Raw genomic sequence first — 22,223 nt, forward strand, 5'->3', positions numbered from 1 at the left:
AATGGATTTTTAACTCCCAGAATTCCCCAGCTAGGACGGTCATTGCTGAGAATTACTACTTCAAGTACATACATCAACTGATAGCCAAGTTAGGGAAGGCCACAACCTAATAAAGTATCATATTTGTATAGCTACCCATTCATTAACTCAAATTACAAATCTGAATTTAGGGATCATGACAGCTTGCCTGCATATAGTGACTCAAATAAATGAAGTACTGTAAATGGCCTAGCTTTGCATTACAAACTACAGTAGTCAGATTCAGACATAATAGAACATCAGTGTTCAACAAGAGTATGCTGCAGTGATCTTCCTGTTTATCAGAGAAGAAACTGATACTTTTTGTATTTATTTCATACATGCTAATTCAGCCCCAGAATGTCCAACTTCAGATTATTATATTGGAGGTTTTTTAAACAAGAAAAAGTAAGATTTTAAAGTTGTTCAAATCTTCCTTTTCACATGTTTGACTAGTGTTGAAAAAAATTGATGCTTGCATGAAACAAAGTTGCTGTATTCTAGCTAAACGGATATTTTCTTAGATAAAAAATGAATAAAACATTGAATGTCAAGTAAGGTGCTGGTGATGACCTATAAAGCCCTAAATGGCGAGGGTCCGGGATATTTGAGTGAATACCTGCTGCCAGCATCAAGCTCCCTTCGTCCAGTGCGCTCCCACAGGGAGGGTCTTCTCAGGGTGCCACCGGTTAAAGATTGCCGGCGGGTAACACCCAGGGGTAGGGCCTTCTCAGTGGGTGCGCCTGCCCTGTGCAACCAGCTGCCTGCGGAGCTTAGGACTGCCCCCAACCTCCGTTCATTCCGCCGGGACCTGAAGACCTGGCTCTTTGAGCTCTCTGGCCCAGGCTGAGAATTTTTTTTAATTTTAATTTTAACTGGGTTTTTATTTTTCTCAGGGTTTTATTTAATCTTTTTTAATTTGTTTTAACGTTTGTATTGCCTTTCTTTTAAATGCCCTGTAAACCGCCCTGAGTCCTTCGGGAAAGGGCGGTATATAAATCTAAATAAATAAATAAAATAAATAAATAATAAAATGATTTTAAGTACAGTATTACATTTAATTTGAATTGTGTTTTTATTATTTGATAATGAAGTTAATTTTCTATTCAGTATAACCAAAGTCATTGGATGGGTGGCATATAAATTTAATTTCTTTGGCCTTCCTCTTTTTCTCTGAACATCTGGTGTTATCCAATTGGTTGCGGCCTTTGCTGGATGTTGTTCATTCATGTGGAGCACCTGTCCACCAAAGCACATTCTACATTTTATCACTATCTCAGTCTTCAGAAATTATTTCTTTGTAGAATTTCCTTATTTGTGACATAGTGAAGAATCATTCTGAGACAATGTTTTTGAAGATGTTGATTTTATGAATAATTCTTGTAGATTTCCAGGTCTCACTGACATAGATAGTAGTTGGTATCACAATGACATTAAATAATCTGATTTTGGTTGCTGTGTTTATAACAGGTATGGTTCAATTGAGCGCATTTGCTGGAAGACAGTTGCTTTACCTATTTGGCATTTCATATTCTCCTTTCCCCATCTGTATCCATGATGCTATCAAGGTAGTTAAATTGTTCCACAAGAGTTTAAGGCCTGTCCTCCTAATGTTGGAGTGGTGTTTTGAACATTGCCACGTGCATCATCTTAGTCATGACTTCACTAATTTTTAAGCCCACTTTACTTGCCTCTGCTTCAAGTGCCAGTGTCATTTTTCAGCTGTTTTTTCAAGTAATGCTATGCCATCAGCAAAATCTAGGTCAGCCTTGTTTATTCCACAGAATGCCGAACTCCAACTTATTCATTGCCTTTTTCATGGTATAGTCTATGATAATCAGTAATAAAAATGGAGATAGAACACAACCTGCTGTACACCGGTATTAATTGCAAATAAGTCAGTACTGCCAGTTTTTACACAGCACTTAGTGTTGTAAAGGGTTCTGAAGATATTGACATATGTTTGTAAATAAAATAGCCAAGATATTAAACTTTTGCAGCACTTTTTAATAGCTATAGACTCACTATATTTGTTATTGCTAAAAAGAGTGACAATATATTCTCTGTGTGGTTCAAAGCACTGTAGATGGGAAAATAAACTTTGTTAAACGAGGTTTAATTTATGCTTAAAAGAGCAAAAGGTATACAATGGCTCAGTGGTAATGATGCTGAGTTAGACTGTTAAAGGTCTACAACTCTGTAGTTCAAGATCCAAGTGCTGTGAGATGGAATGAGCTCCTGTTACTAGTCCCAGCTCCTGCCAACCTAGCAGTTTGAAAGAATACACGTTCAAGTAAATAAATAGATACCACATATAAGCATGTGAGAAGGTAATGTTCCATGTTTCACCTTATACTTTGTGTTGTGGCATGATGTCATGTAAGCCACATGACCACAGAATTGTCTCTAGACAGCGCTGACTCTTTGGCTTAAGAAACGGAGTTGAGCACTTCCCCCTAAAGTCGGTTACGAGTAGCAGGGTAAAACCTGCAGGGACACTTTTACCTTTACCCTTTAAAAGAGCAAATTCAAAATGTACTATAAGCCATAGTTTTCTTAATATTTAAAGATGTAGCTGGAGATATGATTTGATTTTAAAATGTCAACTAATTATATTTTCTTTATTTTATTTTTAAATGTATTTAGCAGGTGGCAGACTTCCCCTATTGCTCTATAATTCTTAGCAGAAGTTGAACCTTGTTGTTCCTTTGGTAATAATATATTGGTCTCTCTTCACAATTCTGGTATTGGAGTACCCTGTAAAATAGAATTCACCACTGTCTAAAATGGTTGCAAAAATTGATCCTCAAAACATTTATAATAACCTGGTAATACATTTGCCTCCTGGTGTCTTTCCTATTTTAATTTTTTTTATAGTTTCTGATATCTGCTAATAGTTATAGGGATATTCATAATTAGTCTCTAAGATTGTGAGAATTTAATTAGGTTCTATTTTTAAAATACTCAGTTATGCGTTTCAAGGAAATAGCGTATATGCTGTACAAATTGGAATAAAAGTCATGAATTTTTTAATGTATATATGCATTATCCAATAATACAGTGCTGGCATCCTGAATTTTCAATATCCTTTTTCCTTTCTTGATTGATAAGTAAACCATTTCCTTGATTTATTTCCAAACTCAAAATTCTTCTGTTTTATATAGTTCAATTTAGTCTGTTTTTCTTATATTTAACATAGGTAATTGTCATAAAATGTTGATCTGATATACAATAATTGAATTTGCTAATGGTTTTTGTAAGCCATCTTTTTAAAAAATTTCATCCAAAATAGCCTGCATTTTTTCTTGGGATTTCTATTTCAAATTCCATTATATTGAATAAAATAAGTATTCTCTCATAAAGGCTTTACTTGTATCCCAACCATACTTTAAATCAATATCTATTTAAATAGTTATCAAAAAACCAATTTCTTTTTACAGTCACCTACTACTAATTCTTTCTGTAATATTCCTTCATTTTATATGTATAAAAAGTTGTAGATTTTCTCTTAAATATTAAACTGAGTTATGGTTAGAAAAGTTTAGGTAAAATATCCACCTTAGAAATCTTATTTGCTAAGTTCTTAAGAATCCATATCATGTCATTTCTTGAAAGCCATCTGTGTCTTTCTGAAAAATTTAAGCATATACAAAAAAGTAATTTTAACTTTTGTCCTTTCTTTTGACATTTTAGTTTTACTGGACTATTTTGTCTATGCCAAACTCAAATAGAGAAATACAGTGTTACCTCAGTGTAGCTGAGCCCAGTGGATTTCATGTGCAACAGCTCAAACAGATTCAGTGACTAATACAAATGAGGCAAATACTTCATTTGGATCAGTGTAGATAATGCAAATGATTTAAATAATCAAAATAACATTTTCCATTTGTGAAAAATGATCAACCCTCTTCTCTGATGAATACATAAACCATTCTTTTAGGTGCTGTGACATTTAACTATGGGTTTATTGGATAACCCTATGTATGCTTATACACTATTTATTTGCCTCTCAGAAGTAAGTTCCTTCAAGTTCAAGGCTTTTAGATGAGTACTTATAAGATCAGTCACAAGCTTAGAAATATGTTATTTTTCAGTTTTCAACTCTCAGCTAGTGGATGTTTTTCCTGCCTGGGAGGGAGATATGTTCATCCCTTACTTAAATAATGTGAACAAGATGTTATTTTCTATATAGGTTATTGTGATTATATTTGGATGCAAAGTCTTACTGTCAAGAAAGCTTGATAGTCCCACACCATAGCCTGAGTTTGATCTCACTACTATAATGTAGTTTGTATAATGTACATTTAGTTGATAAAATTCAAGAGTTTATAAAAGTCATATTGAATTCATAAAGCACTATTCTGTTACTGATTTTGCTACTTAATTACTTTTTCTTTTGCTTTCAAGGAGACTGACCTTATGTAATGGAAGACATTATCAAGACGAAAGGAATTAATTTTACAAATTAATCAGTTACTTGGACATCTTGAGATCTAAGTGAACTAGCAAAAAGAAAATACATCAGCAACCTGTATAACTTGTGAATGATTGGCTGAGGTAATGCAGAAAAACCCCTTGCTGTGAGGTATGAAGTAAGACACCTGATGTCATAATATGAGCCCTTAGCAATGCATGGTATTTGCTTGTTAAAGGTGGAGGAAGAATGTGGAGAAAGAAGTTATATGGGTCAGATATTGACTGGGAACTTTACTGGGATTTCTTAATATTTAATAAAAGGCTCCCAGGTAAATTTTAATATTCTGTTAGAATGGTTGTCTGCTTTCTCTCTGATACATGTATTGTTACCATGCTACCTAAACTGAGCGTGATTAGAAATAAAACTTGTCGATGGTGCTAACTTATTTTAAAATACTGTGTTAAAAATGTCATAAAATTTAACAATTAAGGGTTGACAAGTGAACATAGAGTAATAGAAATTCCTGAAGTCAATTATCTACTTTTAGGGTAAAAGAATGCATACAAACAAAATGGTACGATATGTATAATACTTTGAGAACTACAAAAGAGCCCCATATAGACAAATTAGGCAACCAGTATTGATAATCAATTTCTATTAAAATAATGGTAATAAGATTCTATTTAGGACATACAGTTTTCTTATGTATGCTAAAGGGTACATATTTGAGGTGCAGAGTTTACAATTGCTCTTGTATTGAAGTGCACAAGTATGTGCAGATATTTTGATTTGTTAAAAAGTTGCTCAGTTGGTGAAATAAGAATATTATCGAATTTTTAAAGAGATAAGTAGCAAAATGAAATGTTTTTAAATCATGAGAATTTGTTCCTCTTGCTAACTCACTGTTAAATAACACTACAGTTACATTAATTTAATATTCACTAAGTAGCCATTGTCAATTTGTCAGGGAATATAGTTCTTGCTAGCAGTCACAATTGGGATCAGCCAATTGGGACCAGTCATTAGGCAAAGCAGTTGCTAAGTGAAACTGTGACTGTGCCTGTGATCTTATTTAAGCTTTTTGTTTATAGACCTGTGAAGGCTGTAAATATTGAGGATTGAAGGATTTACTTTTTCAGCCCTAAATGATGACTACTTGTACAGGATTTTCACAAGTTACTAAAACTGACGTAATTGTGCTAAAATTTTCTTAATTCCCCTTTCCCTTAACTAGGTCAGAAACAATAAAAACTTCATTTATATTCAGTGTAGTTGAAATACTGTTGAACAAGTATGGAAGTAGAAAATGAACAGACAGACATCATCAATACAACAGGTAAGAAAGTTTAAAAAAAGCAGTTAAAAACCAGAAAATATTATATTCACCTTTTCTAAAAGTATTTTTTGAATATACTTTATTGTATATTTTAAGAAAAAATATATATTCAGGAAAGGGAAAACACTTAAAAAAGGTGAAAGTAGGAAAAGTAAAGGGATTCACAAGTACAAAGAAATTAAAACTTTTCAATATTTCATTAATTGATTGTAACTAAACATATTTCCCCTTCATGGATTACTGCCTTGTCGTGGCGAAGGGGCTTGCGTAATTCAATGAAGCTATGAGCTATGCCGTGCAGGGCCACCCAAGACGGAAAGGTCATAGCAGAGAGTTCTGACAAAACGTGATCCACAGGAGAAGGAAATGGCAACCCACTACAGTATCTTTGCCATGAAAACCCTATGGACAGTACCAAAAGGCAAAACGATATGACGCTGGAAGATGAGCCCCTCAGGTCGGAAGGCGTCCAATATGCTACTGGGGAAGAGCAGAGGGCTAGTACTAGTAGTGCCAGAAAGAATGAAGCGACTGGGCCAAAGCCGAAAGGACGCTCAGCTGTGGATATGTCTGGTGGTGAAAGGAAAGTCCGATGCTGTAAAGATTCTTTCTCCATAGGAACCTGGAATGTAAGATCCATGAATCAAGGAAAGCTGGACATGGTCAAACAAGAGATGACAAGACTAAACATCGACATCTTAGGTATCAGCGAACTAAAATGGACAGGAATGGGTGAATTTAATTCAGATGACCATCAGGTATACTGCGGGCAAGAATCCCTCAGAAGAAATGGAGTAGCCTTCATAGTCAATAAAAGAGTAGGAAAAGCAATACTGGGATACAACCCTCAAAATGACAGAATGATCTCAGTTCGAATCCAAGGCAAACCATTCAATATCACAGTAGTCCAAGTCTATGCCCCAACCACCGGTGCTGAAGAGGATGAAATTGACCGGTTCTATGAAGCCCTACAGCACCTTATAGAACTAACACCCAAAAATGATGTCCTTATCATCATGGGAGATTGGAATGCTAAAGTAGGAAGCCAAAAGATAACTGGAATAACAGGCAAGTTTGGCCTTGGAGTACAAAATGAAGCAGGGCACAGGCTGATAGAATTTTGTCAAGAGAATACGATGGTCATAGCAAACACTCTTTTCCAACAACCCAAGGGACGGCTTTACACATGGACATCACCAGACGGTCAACACACAAATCAGATTGACTATATGCTCTGCAGCCAAAGATGGAGAAGCTCTATACAGTCAGTAAAAACAAGACCAGGAGCTGACTGTGGCTCAGACCATGAGCTTCTTGTTGCAAAGTTTAGGCTTAAATTAAAGAAAGTAGGGAAAAGCGCTAGGCCAGTCAGGTATGAATTAAATCATATCCCTGTTCAATATACAGTAGAGGTGACAAATAGATTCAAGGAATTAGATCTGATAGGCAGAGTGCCTGAAGAACTATGGACAGAGGTTCGCAACATTGTACAACAGGTAGCAACCAAAACCATCCCAAAGAAAAAGAAATGCAAGAAAGCAAAATGGCTGTCTGAGGAAGCTTTGCAAATAGCTGAGGAAAGGAGGGAAGCGAAAGGCAAGGGAGAAAAAGAAAGATATGCCCAATTAAATGCAGAATTCCAAAGAATAGCTAGAAGAGATAAGAATGCCTTAAATCAGACATGTCAAACACAAGGCCCGGGGGCCAGATCCGGCCCACGAAGTGGTTTCATGTGGCCCGCGAAGCCATCCTGGAAACAGTGAGGGAATGGCCCCCACTGCCTTGGCCCTGGCCCAGAGACCCTCCTTCTGCCAGAGACCCTCAGACCTGTCCCACTCCTGCCCAGGCTCCCATAGGCACCCTTGATGAGAACGATGTAGAGCTGGCCACGCCCACCCAGTAGGCCATACGCACTCTAGCCATGCCCACCCAGTAGGCCACGCCCACCCTGGCCATACCCACCCGGCCCCCTGAGGGCAACCGCAATGCTGATGCGGCCCTCAGTGAAATTGAGTTTGACACCCCTGCCTTAAATGAACAATGCAAAGAAATAAAAGAAAACAATAGAATAGGGAGGACCAGAGATCTTTTCAAGAAAATTGGAGAGATGAAGGGAACGTTTCATGCAAAAATGGGCATGATAAAGGACCAAAATGGCAGGGACCTAACAGAGGCAGAAGAGATTAAAAAGAGGTGGCAAAATTACACAGAAGAACTATACAAGAATGAGCTTAATGTCCCTGATAATCACAATGAGTTGGTCACTGACCTCGAGCCAGACATCCTAGAATGTGAAGTGGGCCTTAGAAAAGCTGAGCAACAACAAAGCTAGTGGAGGTGACAGTATTCCAGCTGAGCTATTCAAAATCTTAAAAGACGATGCAGTAAAAGTGCTACACTCAATTTGCCAGCAAATTTGGAAAACTCAACAGTGGCCACAGGATTGGAAAAGATCAGTTTACATTCCAATTCCAAAGAAAGGCAGTGCCAAAGAATGTTCAAACTATCGCACCATTGCACTCATTTCTCATGCAAGTAACATTATGCTTAAAATTCTACAAGCTAGACTCCAGCAGTATGTGGATCGAGAACTACCAGAAGTACAGGCAGGATTTCGAAGAGGCAGAGGAACTAGAGATCAAATTGCTAACATACGCTGGATCATGGAGAAAGCTAGAGAGTTCCAGAAAAACATCTACTTCTGCTTCATTGACTATGCTAAAGCCTTTGATTGTGTGGATCATAACAAACTGTGGCAAGTCCTTAAAGAGATGGGCATACCAGACCATCTTATTTGTCTCTTGAGAAACCTATATGCGGGCCAAGAAGCAACAGTAAGAACTGGACACGGAACCACTGATTGGTTCAAAATTGGGAAAGGAGTCCGGCAAGGCTGTATACTGTCGCCTTGCCTATTTAACTTATATGCAGAGCACATCATGAGAAAGGCAGGGCTAGATGAATCAAAAGTTGGAATTAAGATTGCCGGAAGAAACATCAACAACCTAAGATATGCAGATGATACCACTCTAATGGCAGAAAGTGAAGAGGAACTAAAGAGCCTCTTGTTGCGAGTAAAGAAGGAGAGTGCAAAACATGGGTTGAAACTAAGCATTAAGAAAACCAAGATCATGGCATCTGGCCCTCTCAATTCCTGGCAAATAGATGGGGAAGAAATGGAGGTAGTGACAGATTTTATTTTCCTGGGCTCCAACATCACTGCAGATGGGGACTGTAGCCAAGAAATTAAAAGACGCTTGCTCCTGGGGAGGAAAGCCATGGCAAATCTAGACAGCACACTAAAAAGCAGAGACCTCACCCTGCCAACAAAAGTGCGTATAGTCAAGGCTGTGGTCTTCCCAGTTGCAATGTATGGCAGTGAAAGCTGGACCATAAGAAAGGCTGAGCGCCAAAGAATTGAAGCCTTTGAACTATGGTGCTGGAGAAGACTCCTGCAAGTCCCTTGGACTGCAAGGCGATCAAACCGGTCAGTCCTAGAGGAGATCAACCCTGACTGCTCTTTAGAAGGCCAGATCCTGAAGCTAAAACTCAAATACTTTGGCCACCTAATGAGAAGGAAGGACTCACTGGAGAAGAGCCTAATGCTGGGAAAGGTTGAGGGCAAGAGAAGAAGGGGACGACAGAGAATGAGGTGGCTGGATGGAGTCACTGAAGCAGTAGGCGTGAGCTTAAATGGACTCCAGAAGATGGTAGAGGACAGGAAGGCCTGGAGGAACGTTGTCCATAGGGTCGCGATGGGTCGGACACGACTTCGCAACAACAACAACAAAACATATTTTATCATTTAAAACCTGAAAATTGTTCTTAAACTCTACATAGACTATCAATATCAGGAACAGTAGTCAACATAGTATGAGTCATACAATGAAATTGTAAACTATGATAAATCCTCTCCCTGCTACTAGGTTCATTTTAATATAAGAATTTCTATAAAACTGAATATTAACATACAAAGAAGACCTCATATTTTGGATGTGATACAAATTCATGTATAAAATTGTAATTTAAGAATGGTCTCTCTCTACATAATATCGACAGGACACATTTTCTATAGGATTATTTAATCTAACATTTTCCCCCCACAATGGCATACTAGCTATGTGTGAGAAGCTCACAAACGTCCAAAAAAACTCCAAGCATTTAAAAAATATTTTGATGACCTCCCTAGCGTAATATATGATTGATACCTGAAAGGAGAAGGCACATGAATGCATATGGCACATGAATGCATATGGTGGACAGGATCATGGGGAGGCTGAGCACCACCACATGTTTATTGGACCCGTGCCCTTCCTGGCTGGTCTATGCAGCCCGGGAGAGGACACGCAGCTGGTTCCAGGCAGTTATATCGGCTTCTCTGAGTGAGGGTAGCTTCCCCGCCGTCTTGAAAGAGGCGGTGGTGAGGCCTCTCCTCAAGAAGCCTGCCTTGGACCCAGCTGTATTAAACAACTTTCGTCCTGTCTCCAACCTTCGCTTTCTTGCGAAGGTTGTTGAGAGTGTGGTGGCGCATCAGCTCCCTCTGGTCCTGGATGAAGCGGATTATCTAGACCCATACCAATCGGGTTTCAGGCCCGGGCACAGCACGGAGACGGCATTGGTCGCGCTGGTGAATGATCTCTGGAGGGCTCGGGACAGGGGATATTCCTCTGTTCTAGTCCTATTAGACCTCTCGGCGGCTTTCGATACCATCGACCATGGTATCTTGCTGCGGCGTCTCAGGGGACTGGGAGTGGGAGGCACAGTTTTACAGTGGTTCTCCTCCTATCTCCAGGGACGTTCGCAGTCGGTGTTGGCAGGAGGGCAGAGGTCGACCGCGAGGTCTCTCATTTGTGGAGTTCCTCAGGGGTCGGTCCTCTCGCCTCTCCTGTTCAACATCTACATGAAACCGCTGGGTGAGATCATTCGTGGCTTTGGAGTTGGGTATCGTCAGTACGCTGATGATACCCAACTTTTCCTTTCGACCCCAAACCACCCCAGTGATGCCCTCAACGTGATGTCCCGGTGCCTGGAGGCGGTTCGGGTCTGGATGGGGAGGAACAGACTTCAACTCAACCCCGACAAGACTGAGTGGCTTTGCATACCTTCATCCCGGGTTTATTCGGATATTCCACCTCTGGCTATGGGGGGTGAACTATTACCCCCCGTAGATAGGGCTCGCAACTTGGGAGTCCTCCTAGATTCACGGCTCACCTTGGAAGACCATGTAGGAGCTGTGACTAGGGGGGCCTTCGCCCAGGTTCGCCTGGTGCGCCAGTTGCGGCCCTATCTTAGCCGGGATGATTTGTGCACGGTCACTCATGCGCTCGTGTCCTCTCGTCTGGACTACTGCAACGCTCTCTACATGGGGCTGCCCTTGAGGACCACCCGGAAGCTCCAACTGGTACAGAATGCAGCCGCGAGAGTTGTGTTGGGAGTCTCCCGATACTCCCACGTTACACCGCTGCTCCGTGAGCTGCATTGGTTGCCAGTTGTCTTCCGGGTGAGATTCAAGGTACTGGTAACGGTGTTCAAAGCACTCCATGGCATGGGGCCAGAGTACCTTAGGGAACATCTGCTGCCGGCATCAAGCTCCCTGCGCCCTGTGCGTTCCCACAGAGAGGGCCTCCTCAGGGTGCCACCGATCAGAGAATGTCGATTGGTGGCCCCCAGGGGGAGATCCTTCTCTGTGGGCGCTCCGGAGCTGTGGAACCAGCTACCGGTAGAGCTCCGGATGGCGCCCGATCTTCGCTCCTTTCGTCGCGATCTCAAGACCTTTCTGTTTGTACAAGCCGGCCTAGCCTGATGGGGATTGGTGGGGTTTTTTATTTTTGGTGGTTTAGTTTTTAACTTGGTGTTTTAGAATTCTATTTTAACTGTTTTAATATGGGCAACTATTTAATCTCTTTTTAACGTTTGTATTTAGTATTTTATTCTGCCCTGTGAACCGCCCTGAGTCCTCAGGGAGAAGGGCGGTATACAAATATTATTAAATTAAATTAAATTAAATATGGTAAAAATGTTTAATTTTTTTGGAATGCAAAACATTTCATGTATGAAATGCCAGATTTTGAATTCAAAGCAGTTGCTTCAAATTTGGAACAGGCTGTTTGAAATATACAGACACATTTGTACACACATGCATACACACACAATCCTAAGTATAATTGGCCACCAATTTTTTGAAGAACACAACTAATAGATCCAGAGCAGTTGGGATTTATCAGTGGACCATTCTAACTAGTCCTCTATCATTGTGTGGATCAAGGGGATCTGTGATTTATAGTTAGATGAGGAAGTGATTTATTTGTGGCAAAACATTGATGTTAATGTCCTCCATGTTCAGGTCATGCCTCATCTCAGTAGTAATGGTCCACGTATTTAATTTTTTTCAGCTATAATGTGAAGTTAAAACCATCAAGAAAATTTTGCATCATAATTATTTTAAATGCATCATGTTGAATTGTGTGCTCCATTATGACTATAATGTACTCCCCAGAACATATGTATATACTTTCAGTTTTATGTTCTTTTCATAGGAATAATTTATGTTGACAGCTAATTTGTGTGTGTGTGTGTGTTTCTTTTTTTAGAACTGGATAATCTTAGTGATACTCCTTTTTCTGGTGATGAGGAAAATGGTGGACCTGATGAAATAAAAGCTGAAATCAATGGCAACTGGAACCCTGTAACATCTATTGATGAAGCTAAAATCAATGCCAAAGCAAAGAGACGATTGAGAAAAAATTCCTCTAGAGACTCTGGAAGAGGTGACTCAGTGAGTGATACAGGTGAAGCCCTGAAAAGTGGAGTCATTGTGCCAACAAGTCCAAAGGGAAAATATCTGGATAGGCGGTCTCGTTCTGGAAAAGGAAGGGGCCTACCAAAGAAAGGTGAGTGCTCTTTGGGGTTTTCTAGCAAATAGCAATAAGAGGGTGGCTTTTATTTTGCTTTTTTCTTCCTGTCAGTCCTTTGTTGCTTTTATTTATTTTAAGCAATAAGATGAGCAACAAAGAGATTTGAAAATCCAAAACTCTTAAAGTGTAATATTTGTCTTAGAATTCTTTTTAAAAAAGTTAAGATTCCTAATTTTAATATTGACAAATTATTGATTTGTTAATTTAAATGAAGTGATTTAAAACAAGCTTGTGTGTATACACACACACACACACACACACACACACGTATATCACTGTGATCTGGTTTTTACATTTGGTCTTAACCTCACTCCACCCTTTTGGCCAGGTGGTGCAGGAGGCAAAGGTGTTTGGGGAACACCAGGGCAAGTATATGATTTGGAGGAAGTGGATATTAAAGATCCCAACTATGATGATGATCAGGTAAAAATGCTTAGTTTGTTCCTTGATAGTTCAAAATGAGTCCATATAGTCTGCTTTCCTATTATGTGCAGTGCTACTGCGGCTACTAATTTATATTTATACAGCTCTTCTGTAATTATTATATGTATAACCGGCTGTGCAGGACTTCAGATCTGATTTTAAAGAGATTTTTGGAATGTGCAGAAATACAAATGCATTGTGGTTTTTACTTTCTGCTTTGACCATGTTCCCTTCCTTAGCCCCTTCCTTAGCCCCACTTTTAAAAGGTGAAGTTGTTTTTGAGTCAGCTCTCCTGGTGACTTCATGGAAATATCTCTGTACTTGTAGTCCTCCATTTACAACCATTTGTTTATTGACTACTAAAAATTACAATGGTGCCAGATGAAGGGACTTATGACAAAGGCCTGAATTTCTGACCAATGCAGCAACTCCACAGTCACCTGATCAAAATTCGGGCACTTTGCTCACCCTTAATGTGCATTGGAATGCTGCAACTCTGTCCTTTTCACCATTGGCCAGGAGGCTTTGGTTGACTAGATCCACTGATGTGCTCGGCCTAACTGGCTCAGGCTGGAAGGCTTCAGTCGGTTAGGCCCAGCAATGTGCAGGCCTTCTCCCTCCCCCCAGGCACTGCTTAGAAGTCTAGTCTTTTCCCTGCTCCACCACTCCTGGAAGGCCCAGTGGTGCACAGGGCGCTTCCTTGCCTCCTCCTTACTTTCCTATGCCTGGAAGGCCTCAGCAGGTAGGCCCGGCAGAACATGGGCCTCCTCCTTCCCCCCAACTCCTGTTCTGAGCCAACCTTGACAAATGTTGCTTCTCTAACCTTGAGGAAGATTGCCTCTCTCTTGAGGAAGAATGACTTCACTAGCTTTCTAGCTGAGCCTCACCTATCAGCACCTGCAGGAAAGGGAAAGGTAAGTAGACCCATGTATGGTGGAGCAGGAATAAGGCCAGGCATTTTGGGAGTGGAGGGCAGGGATGAAGCCAAGGTGTTGCTGTGCCTAGCTGGCTGAAGCCTTATGGCCTAAGTCAGGTTTCTATATGCTGGTGAGAGCCAGTCCTCCAAAGACATCCCTGACCTGTTCAGTTGCTTAATGATTGCAACAGGGACAGCTGGGATTGTTTGTTGAGCAAGGCAGTTGTGGGTGTTTCACTTAACAACTACAATAACGTACAACTAAAATTAGAGAGTCAATTGTGCATATAAGTTGAGGACTAACTATAGTTTTGGGGACAAACATATGAAAATGGTTTTCCACTCCCTTTTCCCTAGAAGTTTCATTGATTTGCCAGTTTAATTGATATCGCTGATATTTGTTGGTTATCTTATATTTGAGTAATAATCTGTTTAAACCTGTTTGATTTTTGAGATTAGCTAAGCAAAATCGTGTGCAATGCTAAACACATTTAAAAAGTTTGTACAAATCCTTGACTCTAAAATAAATACCTTTGTTTTAAAATTTGTATATGTAGCTGGAGAGGTATTCAGCACACTGAAGTTTTTAAAGGCCTTTTTTCTGGCCCCAGAATTTTGATAATGTTCAGATATATTAGGTATTCTACCTTCAAGATTTTAACTGTTGTTGTTAGTTGCGAAGTCGTGTCCGACCCATCGCGATCCCATGGACAATGTTCCTCCAGGCCTTCCTGTCCTCTACCATCTTCTGGAGTCCATTTTACATTTTGTTATTTTACCATAAGAGATTAAGGTAGAAGAGAGGCAAAGTGGTGACAGAAACAGCTGAGTAGTAGCAAAATACAGGATTTCAAAGTCATACTTGTTTTTCCCTGACAACTTTGGGATTTGCAATATAGGTGAAGATCACATTGACTGGGTTTATATACTAAGCTATAGCATGATTCTGCATGTTTTTGCCTGCTTTATTTTTGAATCCTGTGTGAATTAGCACATTTACAACCATTTGTTTATTGACTACTAATATGTTGTTTTTATTTTATTTCTGTAGTTTAAAAATCCTGTTTTACACTTATAAACATAGATTTATGGGTCTTCTTTTTTATATTACATTGAGATTTGTGTAACCTAAAATGTTGTTATTAGTGGAATACATGCAAATTAATATAACTATAGTTATTATTATACCTATTTACAGAAATGACTTTACTGGACAAAGCTTATTAGCTTTTACTGAACAAAGTATTAAATAGACAATGATTTGGAAAGCCTATAAACTTTTACATTCAGCAGATAAATATTCTTAATATCCACAATATATTTGTTTAGTAAAGTATTTTGTCTTTGTTTGAAATAGGATAACTGTGTCTATGAAACTGTAGTTCTACCTTTGGATGAAAAAGCATGTGAAAAAACACTAACTCCAATAATTCAGGAATATTTTGAACATGGTGATACTAATGAAGTTGCGGTATGTCTAATTACTTTTCAAAGGCAGATAATGAAATTTAGAATGTCTAAAGAATGGAGTCTCTCAGTCCCTTAGATTTTACTGTATAATTTTAGTATATGTAATTACTTGTATAAATAAGATTTTTAAAAGAGTTTTGTCATGCTATTATTATACCCTTTATGCTTTACAATATAGGCATATGTTTGTTACTATTAGATTTGAAATAGTTTATACCTGAAGTTGCAAGTTTCAAACAGTCCACTTCAAGTTTAGGACAATTACTGTATTTTTCGGACCATAAGACACACTTTTCTCCCCCAAAAGTGGGGAAAACGAGGGTGCGTCTTATGGTCCGAAGGTGATCCGTATGGCCAGCCCCAACCTCCGCAAGTGGAAAGCAAGGGAGATTGCCAGGAGCACGAATCGGCACGTGCTGAGAAACGCCGATCTCACGCTCCTGCACTCTCCCTCGCTCGGTTTCAGCTTCCCTTGCTACAAGAGAAAGCAGGCTGAAACGGAGTGAGGGAGATTGCCAGGAATGCGAATCGGCTGATCTCGCGCTGCTGCAATCTGCCTCGTTTCAGCCTGCTTTCTCTTGTAGCAAGGGAAGCTGAAACCGAGCGAGGGAGTTTGCAGGAGTGCGAGATCGGCCGATTCGCATTTCTGGCAATCTCCCTCACTCCGTTTCAGCTTGCTTTCTGCAAGAGAAAGCCGGGCTGCAGGGCCACCTCCGCGGGTACTGCTCTAATGCAGAGAGGGAAGGACAAAGAGGGAGGGAAGGAAGGAAGGAAGGGACAATGGGAGAGGGAGGGAGAGAAAGAGAGAGAGGGAGAGAGAGAGAAGGAGAAAGAATTTTTTTCCTTGTTTTCCTGCTCTAAAAACTGGGTGCGTCTTATGGTCCGGTGCGTCTTATGGTCCGAAAAATACGGTAACTTGTATTACTAGAGATGGACCAGTGCCATTCTGAGTATTCCAAAAGCGCTCTGAACTCAAAAGTGCTGTTTTGATTTTAAATCACCTTCTGTTTGTTCCCATCTTAAAAAATTCTACAAATTTTGAAGCAAAAATATTTTCTGTCCACCAAATAAATTAACTCACCCAAAAATTTTCTCTAGCAAAATGGGCTTGTAAAAGAACTAATTTATTCCTTTGTGTTTATTATATAGACTTTCAAATTATAACACTCAAAAATAAAATGACAGTTTACTTTCTACTGTTCTAGGAAATAGTGAAAGATCTCAGTCTTGGTGAAATGAAATATGGTGTTGCAGTGTTGGCTGTGTCATTGGCATTGGAGGGAAAGGCTAGTCATAGAGAAATGACTTCAAAACTTCTTGCCGACTTATGTGGGACAGTTATTTCCAAACATGATGTGGAAAAGTCATTTGACAGGCTTTTAAAAGATTTACCAGAATTAGTACTGGACACACCTAGAGCTCCACAGGTTGGTTTAGTACGTCTGTTTCTAATAACTGCTTCAGTCCTAATCTGCATTAATACTTGAAGTAAAGTATTTTAGATGTAAATATGAACGGTAGATTCTTCTTCAACTAAAAGGTTTGGTTTCTGAAATGGATAGATCAGCCAAATCTGCCCAGTTTCAGAAGGTAAACTCTAGTGTAGGGACATGGTTTATATCTCAAATTTGTATTTGGTTATGTAAATTATATTGAATATTTGTTTCATTCTTACATAGGCCACCTGCATATGTAACATTTTGAATACTCTTTTTACTAATCTCTTTGTTTCAGTATATTCTAGTTTGGGTTTACCAAGGTTTACTGACAATTTACATTCTAACTACTCAGAACCATATTTTAGTATTGTAAATATACACATACCACTTTTAAAAAATCATTACAAAAATTACTGGTAACAGAATAAAATGAAATACATTTACTTGCAAACATTTCCTAAATGAAGTGCTAATGATACTTTTAAGGGAGAAATGTTTTTACATGAGTTAATTTTAAATGAAAATGTTTTCATTTGGTTAATTGGTTCTTGTCTTACATTGAATTTCCTGTATACATATTTCCTTCTGTTTTGTCCTATACATTTGAATTGGGGGGAAAACCCACATTGGAATATGATCTGGAGTTAAGAGGTGGGAGTAAAAGTAAACATATCTTTTTTTTCTCTAGCCTGAGCATTTCCAAATGTATGTTAAGTAACATTTATATACACCTTTTATACATTTTATATATACCTTTTATTAGCAATCAAATGATGATTTGTATTTTCATCATCTCTGGTAAGTCCCTACTTTTCCCTAAATTGTAGATGGAGAAGTGGAAGGTTGTTTACATTTAATTGTGAATCTACTGACATATAGTTATTACTCAGCTTGTGCCTCTGTTAAGCTGTGTCTTGTTTAAGACTATATTGACTAAGTCAAAGTTGATTAATTGCAGTGATTGAAGTGGTAAGCAAGCATGTGTATAAAATAGATGATGGTTTTCAGATTGTAATAGCTGGGTTCAGACAACCTGTTAAGCTCAAAACCAAACAAAATCTCATAGTGGCTTAGTTAGATGTTTTGTCTAGTCTTAAATAAACTGAAAAGTAATTTACTTAAAATGTATATATTTGCTTTTTGTTTTGAGAGTTATGGTAAAAATGGAGGGGTTACTTTGAGTGAAAGATGCAAGCTAACATGCTAGCTTTGCCCTGTGTTGCTGCATATGCCCAGCAAGGAAAAATGGTCTCTTGTTTATTTCTTTCCCCCCATTTTATTGGTATATTCTTGTTTGGTACAGTATTGTATCTGTCTCAGCTTTGATCTGAAAAAAATGTTCCTTTTCTTGGCAGCTGGTAGGTCAGTTTATTGCAAGATCAGTTGGAGATGGAATATTACGCAGTAGTTACATAGATGGTTACAAGGGTACTGTGGATTGTGTTCAGGCTCGGTAAGTGGTTTGCCTTGCAAATTTCAGCCATACATTACATCCACCAGTTTTTAAATACTTTATAATTTTAATTACCAAGTAAAAGTTAGATAATGATTGTTTTGTGATTTTGCAAGAATAAGTATTCCAAAACAGCAATAAAAGGACAAGATACAGGGAACGGCAGGAAGTTAATGGAAGGGATTGTGATAATGGATTTTAAAATCCATTTATATTAGATTTGTATAAAAAGTACTGCAAAAATGCAGTGTAAGGTATCTTAATATAGAATTGTCAAATGAGAACAGAAAATTCAGACTACAAAATAAAGTTCTAGCCTAGTTCAGACATACCATCACTGTTAAATGTTTTATTTTTATCTTGATTAAAGAATATAAAGATAATTTTTATCTTAATTCTCATTACTATAAAACCTAAACTAAGCTGTTCAAACTTGTACCATAAAATAGTCATGTTTGGCTTTAATTGTGTTTTCTCAAACAAGCCAAAACTGATTGAGTTTCACTTAAGTTTTATGATGGTTAGGATGTTGAATGGTAATGGAAAGATTCAGGTCCAAATCCTTACTTGAACTGGAATTCATTGGACATGAACTTGGAATCAGCTTTTGTGTTTGAGTGTATCTTACCTAATAGAATTGTTGTTCTGAAAATAAAGTTTGGAAAAGCTCTCGTGCGATACCTGTATTTGAACTCTGAGAAGAGAAAATGATATCTTGGAAGACACATTGTACCTAATTTAAAAGCTAAAAAACCCTTTTGTTAATGACTCCTTGCCATGCTGCAGCAATGTGTGATACTGAGAAGATACATCTGTCAGTGCTTTAGTAGTGCGTCTGACCAAATTGGTAATTTTAAGATTTTCAGATAAAATTGTTGACTATATTTATTTACAGCTGCTTGTACTGCATATTAAGCAACTCATTACAATCCATTTCTTTTATAGGGCTGCTCTGGATCGAGCTACTGTACTGCTGAGTATGAGCAAAGGTGGAAAACGCATAGACAATGTATGGGGCTCAGGTGGTGGGCAGCAGTCTGTGAAACATCTTGTTAAAGAGGTAATTAACACCCAATGGTTTGTAATTTGTTTCATATTTAATCATGGATTCAAGATAATTCTGGCCTGAAGCAACACATTTTTAAGCCCTTCATTTTTGGTCCTCACCTAGGTTTGTACCTGACCATTCAGATAAAGAAAGCAAGTGGACAAATGTCTCCTACAATTTTTCATTTGTCCACTAATTCTTTAGGCAACATTATTTTGTGCAGTTCTTCCTGCTGCCTCATTCAAAGAAAGCATTAAAAAGCAAAGAAGATAGTTAATTGTTCCACTTCTGTTTTCTCAGAGGTTGGAGCTTATACAGTACTGTTGCAAAAGTAAAAGTACAAGGGGAAAAGAACAACAAGATGACATTTTAGGAAGTACAGTAGCTGCTGCTTCCTTTTTCTATATTTACTCTCTCTGGGTGTCAGTAACTTGGTCCTGCTGTCCAAAGAAACAAGGATCAGACAGCAGTTGATGCCTCATTTTTCTTGCATGGCTTTATGAGAAGATCTGTTGAATGTTTTTCTTTTTCTCTTATTTGCATTACCACAAAACCCAAAGTAAACTGAACTTCAATTTTTGTTTGGAGTATATTAACTGGCTATAGATATGTAGTAATTGTTAAGAAAATCAGCTGCAGAATTGTTAGACTTTTTTTCTTTGTTAAATTTTACTGTTTCTGCAGCTTTAAGAAGAAAAGTAAGCAGAAGAAGCAGCAATAGTTCTGTGCTGCTTGCTGTGAATTGGGTGGTAGAGAAAGAGCACAGCATGTATTTGTGATGTTGCATGAAGTAATCTTATAACTTGTAATGGTGCAACCAATCAAGGATTGGCATGGTGTGTTTGTGCCTAATGGTTCCTAACTCTAAAGTCAGATCTGACAATTAAATATATACGGTATATATTTATATAATATATAAATTTATATATATATTCGCCTGGTACACCAGTTGCGCCCCTTTCTAGACCGAGATGCCCTACGTACAGTCACCCACGCACTCGTTACCTCCCGTATAGACTACTGTAATGCTCTCTACATGGGGCTGCCCTTGAAGACCACCCGGAGGCTTCAACTGGTGCAGAGTGCAGCTGCACGGGTAGTGATGGGAGCACCCCGATACTCCCATATTACACCCCTCCTGCGTGAGCTGCATTGGCTACCGGTTGCCCTCCGGGTGAGATTTAAGGTGCTGGTTCTTACCTTTAAAGCCCTACATGGCTTAGGCCCGGGATACTTGCAGGATCATCTGCTGCCGGGAACGAATTCCCATCGCCCAGTACGCTCACACAGAGAAGGCCTCAGGGTACCGTTGGCTAGACAATGTCGGCTTGCGACCCTCAGGGGAAGAGCCTTCTCTGTGAGAGCGCCAGCCCTGTGGAACCAGCTCCCCCCTGAGCTTCGGATGGCCCAAGATCTCCAGTCCTTTCGCCACGGCCTCAAAACACTCCTTTTCCACCTGGCTGACCTAGACTGACAGGGATTTTAATTATATTTACAATTCTAACTCTATTCTTTAATTTATTTTAATTTATTCCAAATTTTATTTTTAATTTACTGTACAGAGACCTTTAAGTTTTGTTGTTAGCCGCCCTGAGTCCCTCGGGAGATAGGGTGGGATATAAATCCCATTAATAAATAAATAAATATCAAAAGTCATGATATGCCTATAGGCAATTTATCACACAAAAATACATTAAATATTTGAATTGCTTGCTGTTTTCTTCTGAACACTTGATTGTTCATTGATGCATTATCTTTGAACATTACAATAACATTTTCTACGAATAATGTTCATAAAATATATTAATAAAATAATGATAATAAAACAGTGACTGTCTGTGAGATCTGACTTTTATTAGTATGCCCTGTGTATTTATTAGTTTGCAAGTTGAAAATGAGAAATTCAAAGAAAATAGAAACCTACAACCTAAACATAATTTTTTTAAAAAATCATTTTTTTGTTATAGACTGTGTGAGGGTATTTGTATAATAAATGTGTAAATATTACTATGTGCTGTTTGCATTTTGATTGTTTTTTTAACCTTAGTTTTTAGCCTAATACAGTGCTATCTTTTTAATTTAATAGATTGATATGCTGTTGAAGGAGTACCTTCTTTCAGGAGATGTTTCTGAAGCAGAACGTTGTCTTCAAGAGTTAGAAGTACCCCATTTTCACCATGAACTTGTATATGAAGTAAGGCAGGAATAAAACAAAAATTGGCACCAATTGTTTAGTAATCAAAAAATGCAAACATACAGGAAATATTACGACTTCCTATATGTAGTTTATACAATTATATTATCTGTAATGGTTGTCAAGCAACCTAGGCTACACAATACTATTTTAAGAGCTTATTTTAATAAACAGTACATTTTAAATAAGTTCCTTTCTGCAGTAATTGATCCTCTCCAAGCTCATTCAAACTCTAAACTCAAACTCTTAAGAATGCTGAATATCCTAGATTTTAGCCTCTGGTATCTGCAAGTAAGATGAAAAGACCTACTACCTGAAATCATGGAGGCCAGCTGACAGTAATGTTGACATATTCTAAGTGGACTGGTGAATGTGACACAACAGCAATCTTGCCTGAGTTCTTTTATATATTTTAAATGTGTATATTTTATATACGAAGCAAATTTTTGCAAAAAGCAAACCTGAGTAACAAAGTTGTAATTGGATAGCACCAGCCTCTTGGATTCTAGTCTCTTTTTGACCCTAATGCAATAGATAGGGCCCATTCTGTAGTGCATATTTTTTACCATTGTAATTAAAAATTAACGTTGACTTT

At 38.5% G+C, this 22,223-nt stretch overlaps 1 protein-coding gene and 1 long non-coding RNA gene across 3 annotated transcripts in view; one reads left to right on the top strand and one right to left on the bottom strand.

The window, feature by feature from the left end:
• Positions 1-22,223, top strand: part of PDCD4 (programmed cell death 4) — a 31,922-nt gene that overhangs the window by 7,527 nt on the left and 2,172 nt on the right. The window contains exons 2-10 of one of the 2 annotated variants that reach the window (XM_081329676.1): positions 4,426-4,603; positions 5,670-5,771; positions 12,362-12,661; positions 13,014-13,108; positions 15,382-15,495; positions 16,700-16,921; positions 18,289-18,386; positions 19,332-19,446; positions 21,521-21,628. In XM_081329676.1, coding sequence (XP_081185802.1) covers positions 5,729-5,771; positions 12,362-12,661; positions 13,014-13,108; positions 15,382-15,495; positions 16,700-16,921; positions 18,289-18,386; positions 19,332-19,446; positions 21,521-21,628 — 1,095 coding nt within the window. In that variant the 5' untranslated portion in view covers positions 4,426-4,603; positions 5,670-5,728. The remainder of the gene's footprint in view (positions 1-4,425; positions 4,604-5,669; positions 5,772-12,361; positions 12,662-13,013; positions 13,109-15,381; positions 15,496-16,699; positions 16,922-18,288; positions 18,387-19,331; positions 19,447-21,520; positions 21,629-22,223) is intronic. The other variant, XM_081329675.1, reaches the window with a different exon arrangement.
• On the bottom strand, positions 865-22,218 carry LOC308669142. The gene is made up of 3 exons (XR_014026698.1): positions 21,545-22,218; positions 3,577-3,647; positions 865-2,775 (listed from the first exon to the last, which is right to left on the bottom strand). It is a non-coding gene; the product is annotated as an uncharacterized lncRNA (long non-coding RNA).

Source organism: Vipera berus, assembly GCF_964194415.1.
Source record: "Vipera berus genome assembly, chromosome: 5".
In the NCBI taxonomy this organism is placed as follows: Eukaryota; Metazoa; Chordata; class Lepidosauria; order Squamata; family Viperidae; genus Vipera; species Vipera berus.